At 41.5% G+C, this 26,231-nt stretch overlaps 1 protein-coding gene and 1 long non-coding RNA gene across 3 annotated transcripts in view; one reads left to right on the forward strand and one right to left on the reverse strand.

Annotated features, from left to right (window-relative positions):
• The window catches only part of LOC119468952, a 68,861-nt gene extending 66,783 nt beyond the window's left edge, over window positions 1–2,078 (reverse strand). Inside the window, exon 1 of the long non-coding RNA XR_005197764.1 lies at window positions 1,962–2,078. This is a non-coding gene — a long non-coding RNA (uncharacterized LOC119468952). The remainder of the gene's footprint in view (window positions 1–1,961) is intronic.
• PSMF1 (proteasome inhibitor subunit 1) overlaps window positions 2,043–26,231 on the forward strand; it is a 48,772-nt gene continuing 24,583 nt past the window's right edge. For both annotated transcript variants that reach the window (XM_017515397.1, XM_017515386.1), the window contains exons 1-4: window positions 2,043–2,456; window positions 9,231–9,383; window positions 11,122–11,204; window positions 18,386–18,571. In XM_017515397.1, coding sequence (XP_017370886.1) covers window positions 2,328–2,456; window positions 9,231–9,383; window positions 11,122–11,204; window positions 18,386–18,571 — 551 coding nt within the window. In that variant the 5' untranslated portion in view covers window positions 2,043–2,327. The remainder of the gene's footprint in view (window positions 2,457–9,230; window positions 9,384–11,121; window positions 11,205–18,385; window positions 18,572–26,231) is intronic.

A 26,231-nucleotide genomic window follows, 5' to 3' on the forward strand; every position in this document is an offset into this window, starting at 1 on the left:
GAATTTTTTTTTTTGTTTCAAATGATGGCGTGTACCTCTGGTCCTAGCTGAATATTATCTGGGCATGATGGCATGCACCTGTGGTCCTGGCTACTCTGCAAAAGACAGTCTTGCTCTGTTACCCAGGCTGGGGTGCAGTGGTGCAATCTTGGCTCACTGCAACCTCTACCTCCTGAGTTCAAGCGATTCTCCTGCTTCAGCCTCCTGAGTAGCTGGGACTACAGGCTTTCACCACCATGACTGGCTCATTTTTGTATTTTTAGTAGAAATGGGATTTCATCATGTTGGCCAGGCTGCTCTCAAACACATGACCTCAAGTGGTCCGCCTGCCTTGGCCTCCCAAAGTGTTGGGATTACAGGCGTGAGCCTCGGCACCCAGCTGATCTGACTTGTTTTCTAACAGAATCTCTCTGGTTGTGGAGTACAGTACAGACTAGAGGGAGAAAGAAACAGAATAGGGCAGTTCCAAGGCTGATGCCAGGAATCCAAGTGAAAGATGGCAGAAGCTTGAACCAGCTTAGTGACTGGGATGGGGAAACTAAATTTGTGTAGGATACAGTAAATTCCTCTTCAAATAACCAATATGTCAGTATGTTCAGTCTCCCTGTTCTTTGCTCTCCATTTTAAAGTTTAACTCCCTCATTCATCCATGCTCCTGGTTTCAGTAAACAACCCCCTCCTAGCCTCTATCACCTGCTTTGTCCATAGTCATCTTTAGTCACCTGCTCTGTAACCATCCTTCCCAGGGGAAACAACTCACCCCGCCGCTCCGGAACATACTCCTGCTCTGTTTAAAATAGCCAATCAGAATTAGCTTAGACTGTGCAGTCCAATCCTAGCCAACAGGGGAGAGACACAGCAGTAGGGACTAGCTGTGTCAGGGATAAGACCCCCTTCCCCTCACTTGCCCACTGTGCTCTCGCCATTGCTCCATCCAGAAGCACCCTTCTATAGAAGTAAATTTGGCCTGCTAAGAAAATTTGTTTGAGTGCTATTTCTTTTGCAACACCAAAAACTTATTTCTAACATTTGGGTAAAAGCAGTAAGCGGATTTCATGAAACCTGTTGAAGAAGTAATGGGTGGTAAAAATCATAAAGGGGGTAGGCAAATAAATGATTGAAATTTGGTAGTGGGTCAGGAGCTTCTGCTCTGCAGGCAGCAGTTGTGTCTTCTTGGAGAAGTGGCTTCAACACGCAGCCACTGTCATCTGCAAAACGGGGATAATAATGGTACACACTGGCTGGGCCCAGTGGCTCTTGCCTGTAATTCCAGCACTTTGGGAGGCCCAGGCGGGTAGATCAGGAGGTTAGGGGATGGAGACTATCCTGACTAACATGGTGAAACCCCGTCTCTACTAAAAATACAAAAAATTAGCTGGGCGTGGTCATGTGCACTTGTAGTCCCAGCTACTCGGGAGGCTGAGGCAGGAGAATCGCTTGAACCCAGGAGGCGGAGGTTGCAGTGAGCCGAAATTGCACAACTACACACCAGCCTGGTGACAGAGCGAGACTCTGTCTCAAATAATAATAATAATGGTACATACTTCACAGAGTTGTTGACAAGTTGATATTTGACATTTTGGGCTGGATGATTTAAAAAAAAAAAAAAAAAGAGAAGGTGATGTAAAGGTTTCGGTACAGCATGTAGCACACAATAAACACTGAATAAATGTTATCTTAGAAGCCAGACTGCTAGGTTCCCATAACCATCTCAGCCATTCACTGTTGGCTGTGTCATCTTGGTCACATTAACCCTCGGTGCCTCAGTTTCCTCATCTGTGCAATAATGCACATTAATCGTTGATATCAACTGCATAGAGTTGGGTTGTGTAGATTAAACACATGAATACAAGTAAAGCATTTAGAATAATGTGGCCGGTAGCAAGCACTGCGTACGTGTTAACAATTATTAACAACGTATTTTGGCCATATTTCCCAGCCCCTCCCCTGGCCTAGCTTACCCCATTTTGCGGATGGGAAGTCTGGCTCACAGCAAGGTGGCCTCTTGGAGAACGACGTGCCCGCAGTGCCTATCGGTTCCCCGTTTGAGGCGCCGCGCCCCGCGCGCGCTCCCTGGCGGAACCTTTCAGCGATGCGCTCGCGTTGCCAGCCCGGCGCGCCTCACGCAGACGCGCCGGTTCTTGGGGCTACTTCCGGCAGCCCCGCCCCGCCCAGCCCCCGGGCGTCTCCATTTTGGTCTCGAGTGTAGATACTCCCAGAACCAGCCCAAGAGAGGAGCCGAGTTATAGCTACCACGGCCGCCGAGTCAGCTCACTGCACCACCCCTGCCCCCTTCTTTCCTCCAGACGCCGAAGTCGCGGGCGATCATGGCGGGCCTGGAGGTACTGTACGAAACGGCTGCGCCGGCCATCACCTGCAAGCAGGACGCGCTCATCTGCTTCTTGCATTGGGAAGTGGTGACACACGGCTACTACGGCTTAGGTGTCGGTGACCAGGTACGCCACGGTGCCGGCCAGGGTGGAGGAGGGAACCGTCTTCTGCCCAAACTCAGAGGACCGGAGGCCTGGTCCAGAGCGCTCGATTTCCCCGCCTAACCCAGTGCGGGGCCTGGGGCTCATGACAACGTTGGTAAAACCTGCGGGTCGGAGGTGCTTAACTGCCTCATCCCAACCCAGAGTCCCTCACAGCACAGCTGGCACAACATGGTTTGTAGACTCAAGGGCAGAAACTCGCTTCAATACAGCCTCGCAACCGCTCAGGTTAGGACTGTGTGTACCAAGCATTCCATAGAATGGAAAATAATCGAGATAGGGGTTTAGCTCCTTAGAGCACTCCTCACCCACCTGATGCCCTCTCAACTCCTTACCACCCAGCCTCGGGGTGAGGGGACTGACTCAGTACCGCCCTCATACCACACTGTTATGAGGCTCCAGCCAACATCTGGATCCAACCACAGGAGTGAGTTTTGACCTACTCAGCCCCAGGGCAGAGCCGCTTAGTATGGGCCCAGAGCGCTCACACACCCTTCACCCTTTACTAAAGGGCCCAGCGTAGTCCACTTGCTACTGCCATCCCCAACTCAAGCTCTGGGAAACAATCACCCCCAGGGTCGTACACACATACACCCTGGGTGTGAGGGTCATATAAGATTTTCTCCCCATAGCTGCCTCCACAGGGCCAGCCCCTCCTGCACTCCCGTCCCCAGGCTCTACCTCTTATAACTGGGGACATTGTTGTTCCCACAGAGTTCCAGGGCTGCTAGGCCCAACCAACTCACTAATTCTTTGCTCTAGCATTCTTCTGTCCTTCCTGTCTCTTCCCTGTGACCCTTATCCCCCACATCCACATCATCCTAGATATCTGCTCCCTGAGAGACCAGGGCCTGCCTCCATGCCTGCCCCTCACTGTTATATTCTCTCAGTCTCAGAACCAAAACCAGCCATGGGAAACAGACATCCCCACCTATTGCACCTTGTAATGAGATTTTACCCTTCCTCTCCTTTTTGACTGCCTCAGTTCTCTCATCATTTTTTCAGCTTCTCAAATAGAGTCTTAATTCTTCTCTCCTGACATAGCTTAAGGGACCGCTCTTCAAACTTGCTTTGTACATTCTGAGCACTCAGGCAGGTATCGCCCTTTCCCCCATCCCTCACTGCTGTCCCTATTCCTCTCTGTCTCTTAGAACTGAAGACCAAGACCACGATACCCCTTTCACACTTTACCCCCTTCAGCAAGAATCAGAGCATAAGAACTATCAGGGATTTCTGGCTCTTTTTTTCCCCAGACCTCATGTATCTCGCTGGGACCCCAGGTACACACTCAGGATCCCCATTCCCACCTCCACACTCACATACTTCATCTCTCAAACGGGCTCTAAGGCTGAAGATGAGGATGGAAAAGAACAGCCAGCCTTTCACACACACACACACCTGGAAGCAGGAACCATTTCATCTTCCCAAATGCATTTGTCCCTGGCCTTTCTCTGTGCTTCTCTTCATTCCACATACTTTACCTTTCAGCATTTCAGACCTTGGAACCAGGTAAAGACAGCAGCCCCTCTTTCAATGCATAGTTCCCCTAACAGAAATCTTGTCTCCCCACTTGCCTCACTCCAGCTTTTTAATCTTTAGCAGCTCTTCACTTGCCCCAGTCATTTTATTTCAACTTTTCCTAGATTCTTCAAATAAGCTGGTATGTGGATGGTGCAGGGAACAGCGGGGCTGAGAAGAGGAATAAGATTGATTTTTGACCTGGGAGCTCCTCCATTGACCCTTAGCTCCCTCTGCCCATTGCCCTGCCCTTCAGATGGAACAGCTCTGCTCTGCACTCTGGCCCCTGTCATGTACCTCACACCCCTTACATACTCCTAGCTAGCTACTTCTACTCTGCAACACTGTCAGAACCCTGTCCATCTCTGCTTGGAAAGACAAGGAACCAGTTCTGGTTCTCAAAACAGGTTCCTTGTCTTTCCAAGCAGAGGTGGTCAGGGTTCTGACAGACTCAGAACTGGATTTGGTTCTGAGACTGAGAGGGTGTGCCTGATGCCCTTCTCTTCTTGCTGTTCCACAAATAAATGTCAATCACTGTGGATCTGCTCCCACCATTCTTACTCTCACTCATCCTGTCTGGGTCACTTTGACAGTTTAGGGACATCAGTTCACATAAGTTGATACTTTTTTCTAGCTGGCTTGCCATACACTCAAGGCTTGCCATATCCCCTTGCCATACACTCAAGGCTTTAACATTTTCAGATGAAATATACAGGAAGAATACGATCTCATTTTAATACTGGTTTTTTAAAAAACAAAGGTCCTTGACCAACTCCCAAAGGTCCGTCTAATTTTTCTCTGTTCATGGTGCTATTTGTTGAGCTTCTGCAGGCCAGAGAAAGAGGCTGGCTTCAGACTTCTTTGGGGAGACCCAGGAGCCTGGGGAATGGGGTTTTTGTATGCAATTGCCACCTTTCCTCTATCTATCCCAGCACTAAATCTTGCATACCCCCAAAGGAATGGGTGTTTGGATTGCAAACTAGAGTGTGGTATATTTTTGCTTCTCTCTGCCTTTACTCCTTGATTGCCATTGGGGCTCAGGTTGCACTTGTCCTCCTGTCACTTCTGCTGAGTCTACTTTCATTCAGAGTGGAAGCTAGAGAGGCATCTTTCCTGTTAGTTTATTTAAAAGGAAGTTTAATTTTTCACCTGGGGCCAGCCAGCTCAGCTGCCTCAATGGTGTTTTCCAAGCTCAGAGGATATTTGTGTTGCCTCTCCAGCCACCTCCTGTTCCCACCCGTCTGTGGGTGATAAGAGGGAAAGGAAGGTCCCAAGAGTATATACTTGACTATACAAGTTGACAGTTAAATGGAAAGCTAGATTGCCTACTTTCTCTTAGGTTTTGCCTCCTCTGTTATAGGGGAATTGTGTACATAAAACTTCATTAGAAGAGCAATGCAGCCACTGACTTCAACAAAAATCCAATATTTGAATTTGGATTTCTTTCTTGAAGTTAGCACTGCTCCTCGTAAGAGCTTTACAATGTTGTCAGGTGATTTAGGTGGCAAGGGGATAGGTAAGGGATAACTTAGGTGGTCATCAACGTAAGTTAGAGAATTTTGTTTTCTGTTGTGGGAAATCTAAGGATTGTTATGAAAGAGAGCAAATGCCCAAAATGATCTGTTTGAGTTTCTCTGGGTGTGTTTTATCTGAGAGGCATTGGGGCAAACTCATGGCCATTAAAGAATGTTTCCAGTGCCAGGATTTTCCCTAAGAAGACAATTCTTGTAGGGCCAGTCTTGTGGACCTAGCTGGGAAAAGTCTTCTCTAGCCATAGCCTAGGCGACCAGGAGCTCTGAATTCTAGGCACAGCCCTGCATCTGACTTGCTGAGACTTTGGGCAGCTCTCAGCCCCTTTCAGGCCTTAGACGTTTCTTTTCTTGTTTTTGAGATGGAGTCTCACTGTCACTCAGGCTAGAGTACAGTGGTGAGATCTTGGCTCACTGCAACCTCCGCCTCCTGGGTTCGAGCGATTCTCCTGCCTCAGACTCCCCAGTAGGTGGGATTACAGGTGCCTGCCACCACGCCCAGCTAATTTCTTTTGTATTTTTAGTAGAGACAGGGTTTTACCCTGTTGGCCAGGTTGGTCTCGAACTTCTAATCTGAAGTGATCTGCCTGCCTCAGCCTCCCAAAGTACTGGATTACAGGCGTGAGCCACCATGCTCGGCCCCAGGCCTTCAATTTTCCATCAGAGGAAGTTAAACCGTGTGACTGTGTACTTAGGCTACTTTCCAGCTGTGGCTTTCTGGGACTCTTGATATTTGATGTCAGGGTTCACGGGGCAGTTGCATGCCATGTTCGGCCTGATATCACCAGGGTCTGTCCTATGTTTACTGGGGAACATCAGTTCCACTGCAGTTAGAGATATCAGCCTCACTTCACTTCAGGGACTCTGTTACTCTGAAAGCCAAAGGTAATGGGGTGGTGAGCACACCAAATTGTTTATATTCCAAGAGAGAACTCTGGTGGATTGAATACTGTACATGGAGGATAATATAAATTTAAAGGCCTTTGACAGAGCAAAGATGAGGCTGTCATCAAATTCCTGGCTTCCAAAGTAAACAAATCCACAACACTAAACACTAAACATATTCAGAAAATTTACCCAGTTTGGGGCGAGGGGATAGTTTCTCTTTCTCAGAAGAATGGTTTGATTAGTTTCACTTTGGTTTTTCCTCACTTTCATTTCTGTGCTTCAGGCCTGTGAATTTCATTGTCATCCAGCCAGGTTTTAAACCATGTCAGTTGTGACATCCTGAATTTTATTTGGGATCTCTTTCCACTAAGGATTTCTGAGCATCAGAGGTGACCAAAGAGGAGAGGCCAGCAGTTCTCAGTGTACGGTCTCCCCTTGTCCTGGGTATGTGAAGTTTTGCTTTGCTAGACCTTTGTCTTTTCCGTTTTCTTCGTCTCTGGTCCCACTCCCTCCTGCTGTATTCTAACAACGACAGATATTCCCAGTCCACCTGCCCCATGGTGAGCAATACAAATATACATCCATGAACAAAGATTACAGCATTTTTGTTGTGCTTTTTAAAATTTTTACATTAATGGTACTGGAGTATAAACCTCATTTTGGGGGAACATTTCTTAAATCATATTTTTTATTTTATATGTAATACCACAATTAAATCTGGCTTGTTCCTTCTGACTGCTATATAATATTCCACTGTAAGCACATTTTGCATTTTATCTCCACTTTGACTACCCTAGCCAAGACTGTAATGAAGATCCTTTGTTACGTACCCTGTGCACACGGTTTCTTCCGGGAGCAAGAATTTTGGATCATAGGATATCGGCTCACCTAATTGCACTAAAAACTTCCAGATTGCTCCCCAAAGGGGCTGTACAAATTTAAATGCTCAACAGCGGAGACTGGAGGTTCCCATTCTCCCCACACCTATACAGACATCTGGCAAAAAATAGAAAACTGGTAATAACAGAATTGTATAACTTAGTATCTCATTATTTCAGTTCTGCTCCTCTGATAGCTAATAAAATTGGGTAACTCTTTAGACACTGTTAGCTGCTGTTTTTCTTGTTCATATCTTTTGCCACTTTTTGGAGTTCCGATTGTTGCTGTTCATTTTCCAGGCATTCCCTTTATGTAAAGATTATTAATTTATTTTCTTTACAGCTATGGCAAATATCTCTTCCTAGCCTATGGCTGCCTGTTAACTTCATAGTGTCTCTGTTGAACAGAAGCTTTAAATTATGAACAATCTCAAAGGCAGCATTTTTTTTTCTTTTATGGATCTTGTTTAAGAAATCTTCCCCACCTAGAAATCACTATATTATTTTTCCTGTAGAAATAATTTGAGAACTATTTCTCAAACTTTAGTGTGAAAGGAAAGTCTTAGGATTTTTTAAAAAGAAATGAAAGGAAAACATTGCAACTCACAATAAAAGATGCATTTTACACCCACAGGCTAACAAGCATGAAAATGGCAAGCATTTTACCCCCACTAGGTTGGCAAGCAACAATAGCAATGTTGCCAACTACACGGAGCAACAGGAGCTCATACATTGTTAGTGGGAGTATAAATTAGTAACTCTTTAGAAAACAATTTGACTTTATCTTATAAATTAAAAGCTTTTCCTCCACGCATACTCTATAGAAATCACCTGTTGGGCTCAAGTGATTCTCCAAATCGCCTGCTGGGCTCAAGTAATCCTCCCACCTGAGCCTCCCAAATACTTGGATCTACAGGCATGTGCCACCATGCCCAGGTTTTTATTTTTTGTATAGATGAGGTCTTGCTGTGTTGCCCTGGCTCAAAATGTGTACCAGATGTGTACAAGAATGTTCATAGCAGCATTGTTTATAATAGCAAAACAAATAAACTGGAAATACTCCAAATCACCATCAACAAGTAGATGTATAAATTGCAGCATAGTCGTACAGAATGCTGTGTAGCGGTGAATGTGAATCAGCTGTAGTTAAATGCATTGACATGGATAAATTTCCAAAAACAATACTGAATAAAAAATGCAAATGACAGAAGTGATGCTGTTTATTTAAAATTCAAAAACATTTGAAATAATATATTTTTATCATTGCATGTGTAGTAATATAACTCTAAGTAAAGAAAGTTTTTAAGAGTGGTGGTTACCCTTGAAGGGGAAGGAGGGAGATTTATTGGAGTGTACTACCCAAGGCTTAGCAGTATTGCTGATGTTCTATTTCTTAAGCTGGTGGTAGTGACATTTTATAATTCTTTGTTATCTTTTACATGTACTATATTTTGTGTGTTATGAAATTATTTATAATTTTTGTACATGACTGCAGTCAGTTGGGGCGTATTAGGATCTGTGTTTTTAGGCAACACTTTGGTGATCCTATTGCAGTTAGCCTAAGGTCCAAACTTTGAAAAACACCACTTACAACTTCTCAGTGCTCCTTGAGATGACTGGTTTTATTCTTAGCAGAGAGATGGGGAAGAGATAATTATTAAACCAATGCTGCAGATTCTTGACAGGCTCCAGGGCTATGTCAGAAAGGTAGCTCGATATGAGGGAGAGAACAATAGAACAGGAACCAAGAGACCTAGACCCTAGGCCTGTCACTTGCTGTAGGATCTTGGGCAAGTCATTTCTCTTGACCTCCACATTTTCATCTGTGAAGCAAGAAGGTAAAATTAGCTTATCTTATGAGGTTCTTTATAGCTCTGTGTTTTGAAGTCTTGATCTTTCTCCTCCCAACTGTGGTGTCTTCTCAGCCGGGTCCCAATGATAAGAAGTCAGAACTGCTGCCAGCTGGGTGGAACAACAATAAGGACCTGTATGTTCTCCGGTATGAGTCTAAGGATGGGTCCAGGAAGCTCCTTGTGAAAGCTGTCACCGTGGAGAGCAGCATGATCCTCAATGTGCTGGTGAGTCTCTGAGACGTGAGTGCTGATGAGATGGGAATAGGAATGGCTCTTTTGAAACCCATTTAACAGTACAGATCCAGAGCTTCAATGTTCATGTAGCCTTTACCCAGTGATCCCACTTCTGGAACTTTATCTTAAGGTGAGAACCCTAAGTATAGAACACCTTTGTGCACAAAGGTGTTTGCCACCTGGTATTAAGAAGGAGGAGCTTTCTGTCAACAGGGGAATATTAAATAAGGTAAATCTATTCAGTGACAAGATGGAAGGAAAAAACTTAGGTAACCCTATTGGGCTACTCCAGTTCCTTAAATAAGTTGAGTTCTTCGCTGCCTTGGAGCCCTTGCACTTCACATTTCCTGTGCTGGAAGGCTCTTCCCCTCCACCACCTGCTCCCTCACACAGCTCTCCACCATTCCTTCAACCTGGACAATTCTCTTTCATTTTTCACTTCCTCAAGAATTTCAGTCCTGACTGCCCACTCCTGCTAAAAAAATATATATAAATTATGACTCTTTACTCCATCATTTTATTTTCCTACCTGAAACTTACTGCAGCTTGTGATTGTGTACTTATTTGTGCTTCGCTTTTATTCTGCATGGGACTGTAAGTACCACGAGGGTAGTGACTTTCTTTTTGTTAACTTTTGTCTTAGTGGTTTGTGTGTGACCATGTAAAAGTATCCCGCTCTGTGTATTATGCTGCACTTTTCTTTTTTTCACTCGATGATTTGGAGGTCTTGACATGGAACTACATATAGATACACCTTATTTGTTTTAACTACTATGCAGTATCCCATAGCACCGTAATTTCTTTATTCCTTTCCCTTTTGATGAACATTTAGATCTTGTGTCAGATAGGCTTCTTGGTTTCAAACAACAAAAACCTCTTGGGTTAGTTTAAGCAAAAAGGGTTTATTACAAGAACCAGGATCACCCAGGTGCAGTGGCTCATGCCTGTAATCCCAACACTTTGGGAGGCCAAGGCAGGTGGATCACTGGAGACCAGCCTGGCCAACATGGCGAAACCCCGCCTCTACTAAAAATACCAAAAAAATTAGCCAGGTATGGTGGTGGGTGCCTGTAATCCCAGCTACTTGGGAGGCTGAGGTAGGAGAATCTCTTGAATCCAGGAGGCAGAAGTTGCTTTGAGCTGAGATTGCACCACTGAACTCCATCCTGGGTGATAGAGCAAGCCTCTGTCTCAAAACAAAACAAAACAATAAGAACCAGGATAGCTCATTAAAACAGGTTTAAGGCTGGATTTCCAGAGGCAGTGTCCCAAGTCATGCCACGTAAACCAATGCTACCACCACCACTGTCAAGTATTAGGTACTGGCTGATTCTGTCTGCCCTGGTGCAACCTTAAGCTGCTGATGTGATCCCCTGGTCTCTGCTGCAATCCTCATTAGCAAGATATCTGCCCCTTGCTGGGTCCGCTTCTCCATGTTGCTCACTTGCAGCTCAAAGTTGATGCATCAGCTCGACACCTCGATTGCCATGCCTGAGCCCTTTTGCAAAATAGCCTGAGAAGTAGCCTCTGCCTTGGAAAGACAATATTCCTAAATCAGAGATGTCTCCAAGCCTTAGGAAGGTATTTCATATAAACAGTCCTTATATATGTCTCTGTAGACATATGTGAATATTTCTTTAGGTTGAAGACTTTGTTACTTTCCCTCCACTCCCCCTACTCTTAGCCTGGAAATATTCCAGTCTCTCATTTTCTATTTTCACTCATCTAGGAATATGGCTCACAGCAAGTGGCAGACTTGACCCTGAAGTTGGATGATTATATCGATGCAGAACACCTAGGTGACTTCCACAGGTACTTACTTCTAAATGATGTCTCTTCCCTGGGAAAAAAAGAAAGAACCAATGGCAAGATATAAGGAATAGGGTGGATGTGTCCAGAAAATTAAGGAAGGTGAACGGAAGAACCTTTTACTTCTAGGCACAACTTCTTAATTTTCTTTTCTGTTTTTAATGTATTTGAAGAGGAGACTCACATAGGAAATGCCACATGAAATAAAATGATGGAATCAGGAGTCTACAAGTGCTGTGGTAACTGCAGAGTAAAGATGGACCAGGCCAACTAGTTCAGTCAGAGCAGCTCCTGGAAGGAAGTGTGCCTCATCAGGCCCCCAACCCCAATCTCCAACTTTTTTTAAAAAATGAACATTGGGAGGCCGAAGCAGGCAGCCCATGACGTCAGATCAAGACCATCCTGGCCAACGTAGTGAAACCCTGTCTCTACTAAAATACAGAAAAGTAGCCAGGTATGATGGCTTGTACCTGTAGTCCTAACTACTCAGGAGGCTGAGGCAGGAGAATCGCTTGAACCCGGGAGGCAGAGGTTGCAGTGAGCTGAGATCACTCCACTGGACTCCAGCCTGGTGACAGAGCAAGTCTCCATCTCAAAACTAAAAAATAATTTAAAAAAAAAACATTATTTTCTTAGGTCCATTTTAGGTACAAGCAAAATTGAGCAGAAAGTGCAGAGCATTCCCATATTTCCTCCTGATCCCATATACCCACAGCTTCCCTGTGTCAGTATCCCATAATGATACATTTATTACAACTGCTGAGTGTACATTGACACATCATTATCACCCAAAGTCTATCATCTATATTAGGGCTTAAGCTTGGTGGTGTGCAGTCTGTGGGTTTTGACAAATGTATAAGAGTGTGTGTCTACCATTATAATGTCACACAAATTAGACTACCCTAAAAATCCGTGCTCCTCCTATTCACCACTCCTTTTTCCCTAACTCCTGGCAACCCCTGATCTTTTTACTGTCTCTACAATTTTGCCTTTTCTAGAGTGTCATATATTTGGCATGGAGTAGTATGATCCTAGGCCTTTTCAGCAGATAGCTAGGAAACTATTTTCTTTACCTTGTGAGTTTAAACTGACACCTCCATTTTTAATATAACACTACAGGATTCTTTTCTCGTATTCCATCCTTGTATCTCCCTTCTCCTGTGGTGAGAGCCCTGATTCCCAATAGCATCAATGTATTTACTCATTTACGTAATCCTAGAATACACACCAGTATTTTCTGAACTGCTGCATTAGTCCCTACCAAGAACAAATCTACTAAGTAAAGTTCCCAATGATTTCTTTCCAGTTCTTTCTGTCTTTTAACTGTGTTTCACTAAAGATGTAGGCGGATGGAACTGTGTTCCACTAAAGATTGTCTTCCAGGTACTTAGATTAGTGCTTGTTTTTTAAATCAGTATAATGAAATTATCTGTTTTATATGTAGTTAGGCTGATTTGTGTCTGCTTTATTCCATTTTAGGGACTTTCCTCCCATCTTCATTGACCTCCTCAGGGTTTTATTTTTTAATTTTATTTTTTTGAGACAGAGTCTAGCTCTGTCACCAAAGCTGGAGTGCAGTGTGGAGATTCAAGCAATTCTCCTGCCTCAGATTCCTGAGTAGCTGAGATTACAAGCATGCACCACCACCTCTGGCTAGTTTTTGCATTTCTAGTAGAGACGAGGTTTTGCTGTTGGCCAGGTTGGTCTCAAACTCCTGACCTCAAGTGATCCACCCACTCAAGTGATCCTGCCAAAGTGTTGGCATGAGCCACCACGCCCGGCCATCCTCAGGGTTTTAGAGTAAGCTTGACATCACTATAAATGCACAGTTATCAAACCTTAACCGAACCTCAGAACTACCCAGAAACCCTGTTACGTATAATAGCATCTAATCAGCACTACCCTCTTTGAACCTATTCCAGTCCTCACAGACTTTGAAACCACCAGCCTCCATATTCTGGCTACTCCTCCCCTCTTCCATGCAGCGTCTATGTGAGGAGATCTTTTACATATTCCCCTCCTGCTTGCCACTCTCCAGTGCATTTCCCACATAGCAGTCGGACTAATCTTTTTAAAACATAGATCAGATCATAGTTACAACTCTGGCTTAAAACCCTTCAGTGATACCACTTCACACCTATTAGAATGAGCACTATCAAAATAACCAGAAAATAAACAAGCATTGGCAAGGATGTGGAGAAATTGGAACGCTTGTGCACATTGGGAATGTAAAATGGTGCAGCCACTATGGAAAACAATATAACAATTTCTCAAAAAAATTACTATGTAATACTGCATGTCCACTTCCGAGAATATCCCCAGAAGAACTGAAAGTAGGTCTTCAAGAGATATTTGTACACCTGTGTTCATAGATGCGTTATTCACAGTAGCCAAAAGGTGAAAGCAATCTAACTGTCCATTGACAGATTAATGGATAAAAAAATGTGTTATGTAAATACAGCAAGATATTCAGCTTTTAAAAGGAAGGAAATTCTGGCCCATGCTACAACATGGACGAACCTTGAGGACATTATGCTAAATGAAATCAGCCATTCACAAAAGGACAAATTCTGTATGATTTTATAAGAAGTACCTAGATTAGTCAAATTATAGAGACAGAAAGTAGATGGTGGTTGCCAGATACTGGGGCAAGAGGGGAATGGGGAGGGGAGTTAGTGATTAATGGGTACAGAATTTGTTTTGCAAAATGAAAAGAGATCTGGAGATGGATGGTAGGTGATTGCATAACAGCGTTAATGTGCTTAACACTACCGGACACTTAAAAATGGTTAAGATGGTAAATTTTATGCATATTTTATCACAGTTAAAAGTCTTCAGGGAATGTTCACTGCTCCTAGGATAAAGAACACAATCCTTGATGAGGCCTGAAAGCCTGGCACTCACCCCTTCCATCTCATCTAGTACTGCCTTCCCCCATCACTGTGCTTCAGTCACAGTGTCATTCTTCTGCCCTCTCCAGACCTTTTTCCTCTGCCCAGAGTGTCCTCCCTAATCTCACGTAGCCAACTCCTATTTATCTTTTGGTTACCAGTTTGAATGTCAGTTCCTCAGAGAAGCTTCCTCTGGCCGCTATGCTTGAAGCTTCAAGACATTTTACTATTTTCTTTGGAGACAGATTTCCCTCTGTTGCCCAGGCAGGCTGGAGTATAGTGGCACAATCAGCTCATTGCAGCTTCCGCCTGCTGGGCTCAAGTGATCCTCCCACCTGAGCCTCCCAAATACTTGGATCTACAGGCATGTGCCACCATGCCCAGACAGGTTTTTATTTTTTGTATAGATGAGGTCTTGCTGTGTTGCCCTGGCTCAAAACGTCATTTTTTAAGCATTTAATCAATCCGTATATTTTATGATTACCTCCTTAAAGTTGGTCTTCTGTCCTTGCCTGTGATCTCCTTGAGGGCAGGGCTTGGGTCTCTTTTGCATACAGAAGACAAAGGGTGGAAAGGGGGAAATGAGTCAGGCCTGGCCAGCAGAATGCTGTTCCTCTGGGTATTGCACATACCCTGACACCCCGGCCCCTCTCGGTGGGTAAGGGAGGAACATTTAGAGTGTTGTCTCTTGACTTCTTCACTCTGGAATTCCATTGGGAGAGAAATTGACAAAACCCATGGAAGAATCTAGGAATTATATTGGCCATTCATGCTCATTAGAGCATTCATTCTGCTCAGCAATACTGAGAGATAAATGTGATCCTGTCTCTATTTGTTTTTTAAGTACTTTTGTTTGAGAGATTTGTGTGTGAGGGAGAGGATGTGTGTTGTGTTTTGTTTTTTGATTACTATGAAATGAGGGACACAATAGTACTACCTCAGTGTTTTTCTGAGAATGAAATGAAATGTCAGCACATAATCCAGCTCTTAGTAAAATACACAAAGGAGAAAAAAATCTGATCAGGAACTATCTCCATGGAAACTGAGGCAGTGAAAGCTAAGGTATGGCTCTGCCTCCTGATCAGAGGCCCTCTCTCCCTCCTGTGCCTTTCAGCCGTAGCTTCCTCCACCTAGCCCTCTTTGTTAGGTCATCGTGGCATGTCTTGCCTCTTCTAGGAATTTGTGCTCCTCAGTGAGCAAACTGGTTGGCTAAGAAAGATACACCTATTGTGCTCCATTCTGCTGAACTCTTTCTTTGAGATGAGATGATAGGCCGTCTTTTGCCACAACCAAAATGGTGGTTGTTCTGCCAAGGCTTAGGAATTATGTGAGAACTTCTCCTTCAGGACATGGTGGTTTTTTTAATCAGGCCTGAATTTTACACATGCCTAGGGAGATCAGAGGTCTCCCTCTGATCTGATTTAAAGGAAAGAGGAGTTGGATTTACCCAGCCTGGGCAGGCAAGCAGTAGGCTCCCCAAGGTTCTGTGTTCTTAGTAGGAATATGATCTGTGTAGGATTTAGGTCAAGACTCATTTTTTTACCCATGGATGTCCAATTGCTCCAGCATCATTTGCTATTCCTTCATTGAATTACTTTTGAAACTTTGTCAAAAATCAGTTGTCTGTTCATCTGTGGTTCTATCTCTGGATTCTCTATTCTTTTCCATTGATCTCTATGTCTCTTCCTCTGTCAGTATTAATCTACCAGTATTGATTATTGTAGGCCTTAATATTGAGTAGAATAATTCCTCCCACTTTTTCTTCATCAAAATAATTTTAGCTATGCTAGTTTCTGTGCCTTTTCATATAAACTTTAGAGTGCGCTTGTCTATATTCATGAAAAACCTTGCTAGGATTTTGATAGGAGTTGCATTAAACCTATAGATTAGTTTGGGGAGAATTGACATTCTTGCTATGAACATGGTGTATCTTATCTCTCCATTTATTAAGATTTATGTTTGATTTCCATCAGTGTCATTTATAATTTTCAACATATAGATCCTGTACATATTTTGTTATTTGTTTAAAGCAGAAAGGGAGATGATTATAAGTGGCATTCTGTCCTTTGTTTTGGTTTTCAAATGTGCATTGTTAGTATATAGAAATGCAGTTGATATTCCTGTGTTGAACTTGTATCTTGTCACCTTGCTGAATTCAAGGTGTTCTAGGATTTTTTTTTTTTTTTTTTGTAGATTCCTTGGGAATTTCAGGGCAGACTATCATGTCATTTGCAAGCAGGGACAGTCTTATTATTTACTTGCTAATATGTATGCCTTTTCTTTTTCTTCCTTTATTGCAGTGGTCACAATGTCCAATATTAAATAAGAGTAACGAGAAAGAACATTATTCCCTTGTTCCCAATCTTAGGGGCAAAGTATTCAGACTTTTACCATAAAGTATATTGTTAGGGGTAGGTTTTTCTTTATCAGGTTAAAGAAGTTCCCCTTTATTCTTAATCTGTGGAGAGTTTTAAATCTCAAATGGATTTATCATGTGGGATTTTGTCAGTTGCTTTTTTCTGTATCAATTGATATGACCATATGATTTTTCTTCCATGGCTTATTGATATGGTAGATTACATTGATTGATTTGTGAGTATTAACCAGCTTTGTATGCCTAGAACAAATCATACTTGGTCATGGTATATAATTCTTTTTATACATTTTTAAATTCAATTTGCTAATATTTTGTTGAGAATTTTTTGTGTGCATAAGTTCTAAGATATAGTTTGTATTTTTATTTTATTTTATTTTTTTGGTATGGTCTTTGCCTGGTTTGGATACCAGAGTAATACTGGTTTCATGAAATGAACTGGAAAGTATTCCCTCCTCACATATTTTCTAGAAGTGACTGTAAAATTGATGTTAATTCTTCTTTAAATGTTTGGTAGAATTCTCCACTGAAATTATTTGAGCCTGGAGATTTTTTTTTTTTTTTTTGGAATGTTAATGTAATTCAGTTTCTTTAATGAAATTATTCAGATTATCTATTTCATTTTGGCTGAGTTGTAGTTTGTGATTTTTAAGAATTGGTCTATTCTGAGTTGTTAGATTAAGTCATTCTTATTATTCTGTTGTCCTTTCAGTGGCTACAGATACAGATCTATTGTAATATCGCCTGTTTCATTCTTGTTACTGGTGACTTGTGTCTTCTCTCCTTTTATGTTTGTCAGTCTTACTAGAAGTTGGTCAATTTTATTCATTTTTTTTGAAGAATCAACCTATTGTTTCATTAATTTTTTCTATTGTCTTTCTTTTCTATTTTATTGACTTCTGTTTTTACCGTTATTACTTCTGCTTGCTTTGGGTTTAATTTGCTCTTCTTTTTCTAGGTTCTTGAGGTCAGAATTTTGGTTATTGATTTGAGTTCCTTCCTCTTTTTTGATGTAAGCATTTAGTACTATGAAGTTTCCTCTCAGCAATGATTTAGTTATATCCTACATATTTTCATATGTTTTTATTTTCATTTTAATTCAGTGCTCTGTTTCTTTTTTAGGACTTTGATCCAAGGATCATCTAGAAGTATGTTGCTTAATTTCCGTGTATTTAGAGAATTAACTTTTTGCTCTGATTTCTGTTATGATTCCACCATATGGTTGGAGAACATACTGTATGATTTCCGTGATTTTACATTTGTGAGCTTTGCTTTATGGGCCAGGATGTGGTTCATTTAAAAATACCAGTGTTGTTAGGAATCCTGGAGTCCTGCCCACTCTGTTACCTCAGCCTGCCTCCACACCTCAGCTGTGGCTCATGTCACTTGTCTCTTACAGGCAGAGAAAAAGAGGCCCAGGCAGGATGGGACAGGTGTTAGGAGCAACCTTCCTAGGACTCCTGAGTTAGTGACATAACTGGACCTTGAACCCCCAGAGCTCTGCCTGCCTGGCCCAGGAACTTGGTTCATACTCCCCATGGAGCCTTTGCCTTCCATGACCCTTCCGATGACACATGATGAACACACAATGAAGCTGAGGGAGGGGTGAGGCAGGTGAGGACAGAGGAGTAGCCAGTTCAGGCCCTGTGCCCCTACACCCTCACCTCTTTCTAATGGGGTGGTAAACGAGGAGGGGCAACTCAGATGCCTAAGAAGCTTAGGCCCAAATCTCAGAGACAGCGTGGGGCTGTTGCCCCCCTCACCCAGGTCCGCCGGGCGGCCTGTTCCCCCACTTGTAAACAGGCCAAGCGCAACGCCAGGAGCTATCAGGGTGGCCGCCGCCGTCGTTGCAGCCAGAATACCACTTCCAGGGTTGCCAGCCAACTGCAAGCAGTTGACTCTTCATCTTGTTCTTGCAGGACCTACAAGAACAGTGAGGAGCTTCGGTCTCGTATTGTGTCTGGAATCATCACACCTATCCATGAGCAGTGGGAGAAGGCTAGTGTAAGCAGTCCCCACCGAGAGTTCCCCCCTGCTACCGCCAGAGAGGTGGACCCACTCCGGATTCCTCCACATCACCCACACACCAGCCGGCAGCCTCCCTGGTAAGTACAGAGCATCCTGCGGGAAGCCTATGCTTCTGCAGAGGAATTCCAGCCAGCTATCCCTATCTGCCGCTTGACCTCATCCCTGGCTCATGTGTGTTTTCAACAAAATGATCAATGTCTTGGGGTGCATGGAGTTAGAAAGCAGAGACATAAGTGGAGTATGAGTTCTTGCACTGCTACTAGTCACCCTAATTACCCAACATCTTAAGGCTGCCTGACTCCTTTCTAGAGGGCACACAGAGCCCCTGAGTATACCTAAGGATCAGTGCCTCTGAGGCTAATGTGCAGTAGTCTAGGGTCACTGCCCAGGTAATTCACAGCTAATTCATTCCAGAGCTCTTTGTCTAGATAGGGCCCTGGGCCAGTCTTTTTGAGAAAATGCAAAGATGCAGAGGTACTAGCCCAGAGGAGATGCAGTCCCAGTGTCTTGCTCATTTCATTTCATTTCATTTCATTTCATTTCATTTCATTTCATTTCATTATCTCATGTCATTTCATTTCAGTCCTCCAACCTCTCTATCAACTTCAGGAGTTTTCCAAAGTAGCATGGGTTGTGAGTGAGTCACATCCAAGGTTTTTGCAGACCAGGATGGCACCGTTACGACTGGAGACTTCTGCTCTGAGGGAGGAGACAAGGACCAGGGGACCCTAGTCTCTAGCTGAGATAGCACTTACCAATTTGGAGCCTATACTGTGATACCATACTGTTGGTAGGGATAAGGGACAGAGTTTACTGTGAGGGACATAAATAAGCACTTAATACATGTAGACTACCATCATTATTTTATTCTGGTTTGCAATAACATGCCTTTAGTTAGCTAAAAATTGGAAATCAGTTTAATTATTACAATTAATGATTGGCGTATCTCTTTGTCAAAATCTTTACCAAAAATATTGAGTCTTGTGGAGAGAATGGAGAATAATAAAAAGTGGTTGAAAAGGTTGGAAATGGTTTGTCCGATCTATCTTGTTTTATCAAAGGAATAGAGATGAGATGACCTGCCTAAGGACACCTGCCACTAATAAAGAGCCAGAGCCAGGACATAGTCTAGGTGTCCTCACTTCTGCACAGTGCTCTGGCTGTGATGTAACCAGATGTGCTCTAACCACCTTTCTATGATGGAGAGATTTAATAAGCAGCCCTGGTCAGAAGCCAAGTTGGGAAAACATTTTAGACTTGAAGTAAATAGTAATTCTCAGCTTTGTCAGACCCAATGCCCATTTCAAAACAAATATTCTGTGAAATATCCTTTACTATATTGAAATGGAATTCATAGGTAATCTAACTTACCTCATGCACATTTCAGGGGAAATCAGTAAGAAGTCCTAACTGTAACATAATTAGAAAAAGAGAGTAATAAGATGATGATGTGTATTCCATGTGTAGGTGCCTGAGTACATGGGAGAACATAGATGTTTACACCTGTGTGTGGAATTATCTTGAATTCAACAATGACAAAAGCTGTTGTATAAAGATGTATTATATCAACAACTCAAATATGCAAAACTCTGTTGCTATTACTAACATGACTTTTTTGAAATGGTAAACAGCTATTAGGAGAATTGCAAACAAAATAGTGGTTGGATATTATTTCTTCAAGTAAACCATAGTAACATTCCTGGAAAAATGTGCTTGTTTTAAAGTAGTAGGGAAAAAAAAATATTTTGTGTTCATATATAAAATGGCCTTATGTTCAGGTAATTTATTTAGGCTTTACACCTCCATGAATATCTAACAAGACACTTGAAAATTGTGTGGGATGCAGGTCATTCTTCATTTTGTGAAACTCTACCATGAATTGTAGAACATCCAGCATCTTTGGTCCCTACCTGTAAATGCCAATAAGGCCCTCCAACTACTATGACAAGCAAAAATGTCCACAGGGCTTGCACTATGGCACCTGGAGGCTGTGTCAGCCTATTTGGGAATCATAGACCTAGAGTATAGAATTGTGAAAGTAAAAATCCTAGCCTTGGAAGAACTGAAAGAATTAGAAAATCACTATGTTGCAACTTCTGCTGAAATAATGTACCTAGTCACAAATTGTAAATGGTTGATAAAACTATTAAGTAAAGGTTGATATGGGACTTTATAACAGGTGGATCTGGCCTGAACCCATTGATTAATTTTAACGCTAAAAGTAGCATAATCAGACACTGTTTTCTAATATTATGCAACAGTAAGTTCACAGCAACCTCAATCTAGATCTAACTCCCAGTCTAAAAGTGTGAAGAACAGAAGAATGAGTTAAACAGACACATGAGGATATAGCAGCCAAAACTGGAATATGAAAAAATTTTATAGGATAAATTAATCGCATGGGGAGAAAAGGGAGAAGGAGGCTGTTATGGAAACAGTCATGCCAACTGAAATGCAGTATTGGACCTTGTTTGGATCTTGATTCAAACTAATTTTTAAAAAATATTTTTTAACATTTGGGGACTAGGTATTAGACATTCTAAACATTTGAGCATGGACTAGGTATTAGATAACATTAGGAATTACTGCTAATTTTGTTAGGTGAAATAATTCTGCTTATGTTAAAAAAAGAAGTCTTTATCTGTTAGAGAGATACATTGAAGTATTTAAAGGTGAAATGATATGTGTGGTATTTACTTTAAAATAATTTCAGTCCCCCCAAAAGAGTAAAGTGTTAGGGAGGTGAAGTGTAAGTAAAATAAGAATGGTAGACTATTGATAATTATTGAAGTTAGGCGGAAATACACACAGCAACTCATACCATTTTTACTATTTTTTGATATGTTAAAAAAGTCCTTAATAAGGATTTTCTATTAATACCAGTTCTTCAGAAAGTCTTCCAAAAAATAGAAGAGGAGGGAATACTTCCCAGCTTCTTCTGTGAGGCTAATACTGTCCTGATACCAATACCAAAGATATCACAAGAAAACTACAAACCAGTATCCCTTATGAATACAGATATAAAAACCCATAACAAAATACTAACAAACCAAATCCAGCAATGTGTACAAAGGATTATATACCATGACCAAGTGAAATTGATTTCAGGAATGATTGATTTAATATCTGAAAATAAATCAGTGTAATACACCGTGTCAATAGAACAAAGGAGGCCAGGCGCGATGGCTCATGCCTATAATCTCAGCATTTTGGGAGGCTGAGGCAGGTGGATCGCCTGAGGCCAGGAGTTCAAGATCAGCCTGGCCAACGTTATGAAACACTGTTTCTACAAAAAATACAAAAATTAGCCAGGTGTGGTGGTGGGCACCTGTAATCCCAGCTACTTGGGAGGCTGAGGCACAGGATTTGCTTGAACCCAGAAGGTGGAGGTTTCAATGAGCTGAGTGGTGCCACTGCATTCCAGCCTGAGCAACAGAGTGAGACTCCATCTCAAAAAAAAAAAAAGAACAAAGGATAAAAGCTACATGTTCATCTCAGTAGAGAAATACAGCATTTGACAAAATCTGATGCCCTTTCATGACAGAAGCATTCAGCTAGCCTGGGCAATATAGTGAGATCCTGTCTCTACAAAAAATTTAAAAATTAGCCAGACATGATGGCATATACCTGTAGTCTCAGCTACTCAGGGGGTGTAGGTGAGAGGATCACTTCCACCTGGGAGGTCAAGGCTGCAGTGAGCTGTCGCCACGTCATTACACTCCAGCCTGGGCAACAAAGTAAGACCCTATCTCAAAAAAAAAAAAAAAAAAGACATTCAACATAGAAGGGGCTGGGGCATGGTGGCTTACCCCTGTAATCAATCCCAGCACTTTGGGAGGCCAAGGTAGGTGGATCATTTGAGGTTGGGAGTTCAAGATCAGCCTGGACAACGTGGTGAAACCCTGCCCCTACTAAAATTATAAAAATTATCTGGGACTGATTGCACATGCCTGTAATCCCAGCTACTTGGTAGGCAGAGGCAGGAGAATCGTTTGAACTTGGGAGGTGGAGGTTGCAGTGAGCCGAGATCATACCACTGCACTCCAGCCTGGACAACAGAGTGAGACTCTGTTTCAAAAAACACAAAACAACAACAACAACAAAAAAAAACAAACAATAAAAGGGAAGTTTCTCAAGCCAATAAAGAGCATCTGCAAAAAGCTCACAGCTACCATTCTCCTTAATGGAGAAAGATGGAGTGCTTTCCTCTTAAGATCAGGAACAAGGCAAGCATATTTGCTTTTGCTTTTGGCACGTTTATGTAACATTGTACTTGATATTCTAGCCAGGGCAATCACTCAAGAAAAAGAAATAAGAGGTATCCAGATTAGAAAGTAAGAAGTAAAATATCTCTATTTGTTGATGACATGAGATCTTGTATATAGAAAATCCTAAGGAATCCTCTAAAAAACAGAACTAAGCAAGTTCAACAATATGGCAGGATATGAAATCGATAAAAATCTATTGTATTTCTATACATTAGCAGTGAATGATCTAAAAATTAAATTAATGAAATGACTCAATTTATAACAACCCCCCAAAAAGTAATAGTTAATAAATTTAACAAAAGAAGTATTGTAAAAGATTTGTGTACTGTGAAAGATTTGTGAAAAAATTGTATAAGATTTGTATACTGAAAACTATAAAAGATTGTTGAAAGCAATTAAAGATTTAAATAAAGGAAAGACATTCTGTACTCATGGCTAGGAAGAATTAATATTAGCCATACTCTCCAACTTGGTCTTTGTATTCAGTGCAATCCCAGTGAAAATCCCAGCAGGTTTTGGGGTTTTCCCCCCGGAAATTGTCAAGCTGATCCTAAAATTCATCCAAGGGAACCAGAATGGCTAAAACAAATCTCAGAGAAAAACAAAGTTGGAAGACTTTCAAATCCCAATTTCAAAGCTTATTACAAAGCTTCAATCATCAGGACAGTATGGTAGTGGCATTAGGATAAACATACAGAGAAAGGAAATAGAATTGAGAGTCTAGAAATTAACCCATACATTTTTAGGAAATTGATTTCAGCAAGGGTGCCAAGGCTATTTAGTAGAGAAACCAGTCTTTTCAAATAGTGCTGGGACAACTGGATATCCGCATGGAAAAGAATGAAGTTGGGTCCCTTCCTCAATTAACTCAAAATGAATCAAGCACCTGAGTGTAAGAGCTTGAACTATGAAACTTCTAGACCTAGGAATAAGACTACCTTGGGTAGTCTTATTCCCTAACATTGGGTCAGACTGTGGTTTCTTAGACAACACCAAAAGCACAAGCAGCGAGAAAAAATAGACAAATTGAACTTTGTCAAAATTAAAATATTTTGTACATCAAAGGATAGTATCAAGAAAGTGAAAAGACAACCCACAGAATGGGAGAGAATATTTGCAAATCATGTATCTGACAAGAAGCTTGTATCCAGAATATATAAAGGCTCTTATAACTGAACAATAAAAAAGAAAACCCAATATTAAAATGTTCAAAGTATTTGAATAGATACCTCTCCAAGGAAGATGTACAGATAGTCCATAAGCACATGAAAAGATGTGCAACATCATTGGTCATTAGCGAAATGGAAATCCAAACCAAGAAATAGCATTATATGTAATACTCAAAAAGTAGAAACAACCTAAATGCCTATCAGATGATGAATAGCAAACATGATATATGCTTACAACTGAATATGTATATTACAGGAGTAAAAATGAAGTACTTATACATGTTATAAAATGGATGAGCCTTGGAAACATCATGTTAAATGAAAGAAACCAGTCATAAAATACTATATATTGTATGATTGATTTATGTGAAATGTCCAGAATAGGCAACTTTATGGAGATAGAAAGCAGATTGGTGGTTTCCAGGAGTAGAGGTGGAGGATGAGAAAGCAGCAATGAGGAGAGACTGCTAATGGGTACAAGGTCTCTTTTTGGGGTGAAGAAAATGTTCTAAAATGAGAACATTTACACATTCTGTGAACATTTAAAAATCACTGTATTATACATGTTAGCTGGTTGAATTTTTTAAGTGAAATGTATCTTAATAAAGCTGTAAAAAACGAGTATTTTACAAAAGTCCTAGCCTTGGTTTAATTGGAAACATGAATATATAATGATAGAAATGATTTCCTTGAGCTCATAGTCCAAGATAATCAATAATAACTGCCCATGACTGGGGCTTCTTTTGTTGCTGTTTTAAATATTTTGCCTTTAGCTAGAGAGTAGTTTGTTAGTACCTAAACAATATTTTAAGAGGTCATGATCATACCAGTAAAAGTGGTTTATTTAAAATTAGCTACTGAATGCCTTCCCCTTAAGGAACAAGGCAAGGATAACCGCTATGACCACTCTTATTCAGCATAATACTAGAACTTTTAGCCCGCACATTAAAACAAGAAAAGGAATTAGCATACAGATAAGGAAGGAAGAAATAAACCAGTTTATATATGCAGATGACATAATGATCTCCATAGAAAATCCCAAGGAATCTACCAAAAAAAAAATAATATTAAATAAGTTTGACAAGGTTGCCGGATACCCGACTAACGTACAAAAGTTAATTGTATTTCTATATACTAGCAGTCAACACGTGGAACTAAATTTAAAATACAGTACTATTTATAAGTGGTTCAAAAACTACTCAGGTAGGCTGGGCACAGTGGCTCTGGGAGTCTGAAGAGGGTAGAATACCTGAGGTCAGGAGTTTGAGACCAGCCTGACCAACCAACATGATGAAACCCTGTCTCTACTGAAAATAGAGAAAATTTTTTTTCTAGAATTATGGGTGATATTTATTTTATTTTATAAAAATTTATTTATTATACTTTAAGTTCTGGGGTACATATGTGGATCGTGCAGGTTTATTACATAGGTATACACGTGGCATGGTGGTGGTTTGCTGCATCCATCGTCCTGTCATCTGCATTAGGTGTTTCTCCTAATGCTATTCTTCCCTGGGTGTGGTGGCACACACCTGTAATCCCAGCTACTCAGGTGGCTGAGGCAGGAGAATCACTTGAACCCGGGAGGCAGAGGTTGTAGTGAGCCAAGATCGCGCCATTGCGCGCCAGCCTGGGAAACAGAACAAGACTCCTTCTCAAAAAAGAAAGAAAGAAAGAAAAACTAAAATAGGAGACAGAGCAGACTCCTTCTCAAAAAAATAAATAAATAAATAAATACTCAGGTATAATTTTAACAAAACTTGTTTAAGACTTTTATACTGAAAACAGCAAAATGCCAATGAAAGAACTCAAAGAAGTTCTAAATAAATGGAGAGACATAACATATTCATGGACTCAGCATAATAAAGATGTTAGATACTCCACAAATTGATATACTATTTTAATTCAGTTCCTATCAAAATCCCACCAAGAATTTCTACAGATATAGCAGTTGATTCTAGTATTTATATGGAAAGGCAAAGAATCTAGAATAGCTATAACAATTTTTTAAAAGAATAAAAGGAGTCATTCTACCTAATATTAAGGATTATTGTACAGCTAATCAAGATCGTGGAATTGGCAGAGGGACAGACATATAGATCAACAGAACAGAATAGTGAACCCAGAAATAAACCCACAGAAGTAAGACCAGCCAGCTTCTGACAAGGGTGCAAAAGCAAGTCAACAGAGGAAGGCACACCTTTTCAGCAGGTGGTGCTAGAGCAATTGGATAATCACAAGCAAAAATATGAGCCTTGACATAAACCTTATATAAAAATGACCTCCAGTTGAATCACTGA

Source organism: Cebus imitator, unplaced genomic scaffold (genome assembly GCF_001604975.1).
Source record: "Cebus imitator isolate Cc_AM_T3 unplaced genomic scaffold, Cebus_imitator-1.0 Scaffold18, whole genome shotgun sequence".
Taxonomy (NCBI): Eukaryota; Metazoa; Chordata; class Mammalia; order Primates; family Cebidae; genus Cebus; species Cebus imitator.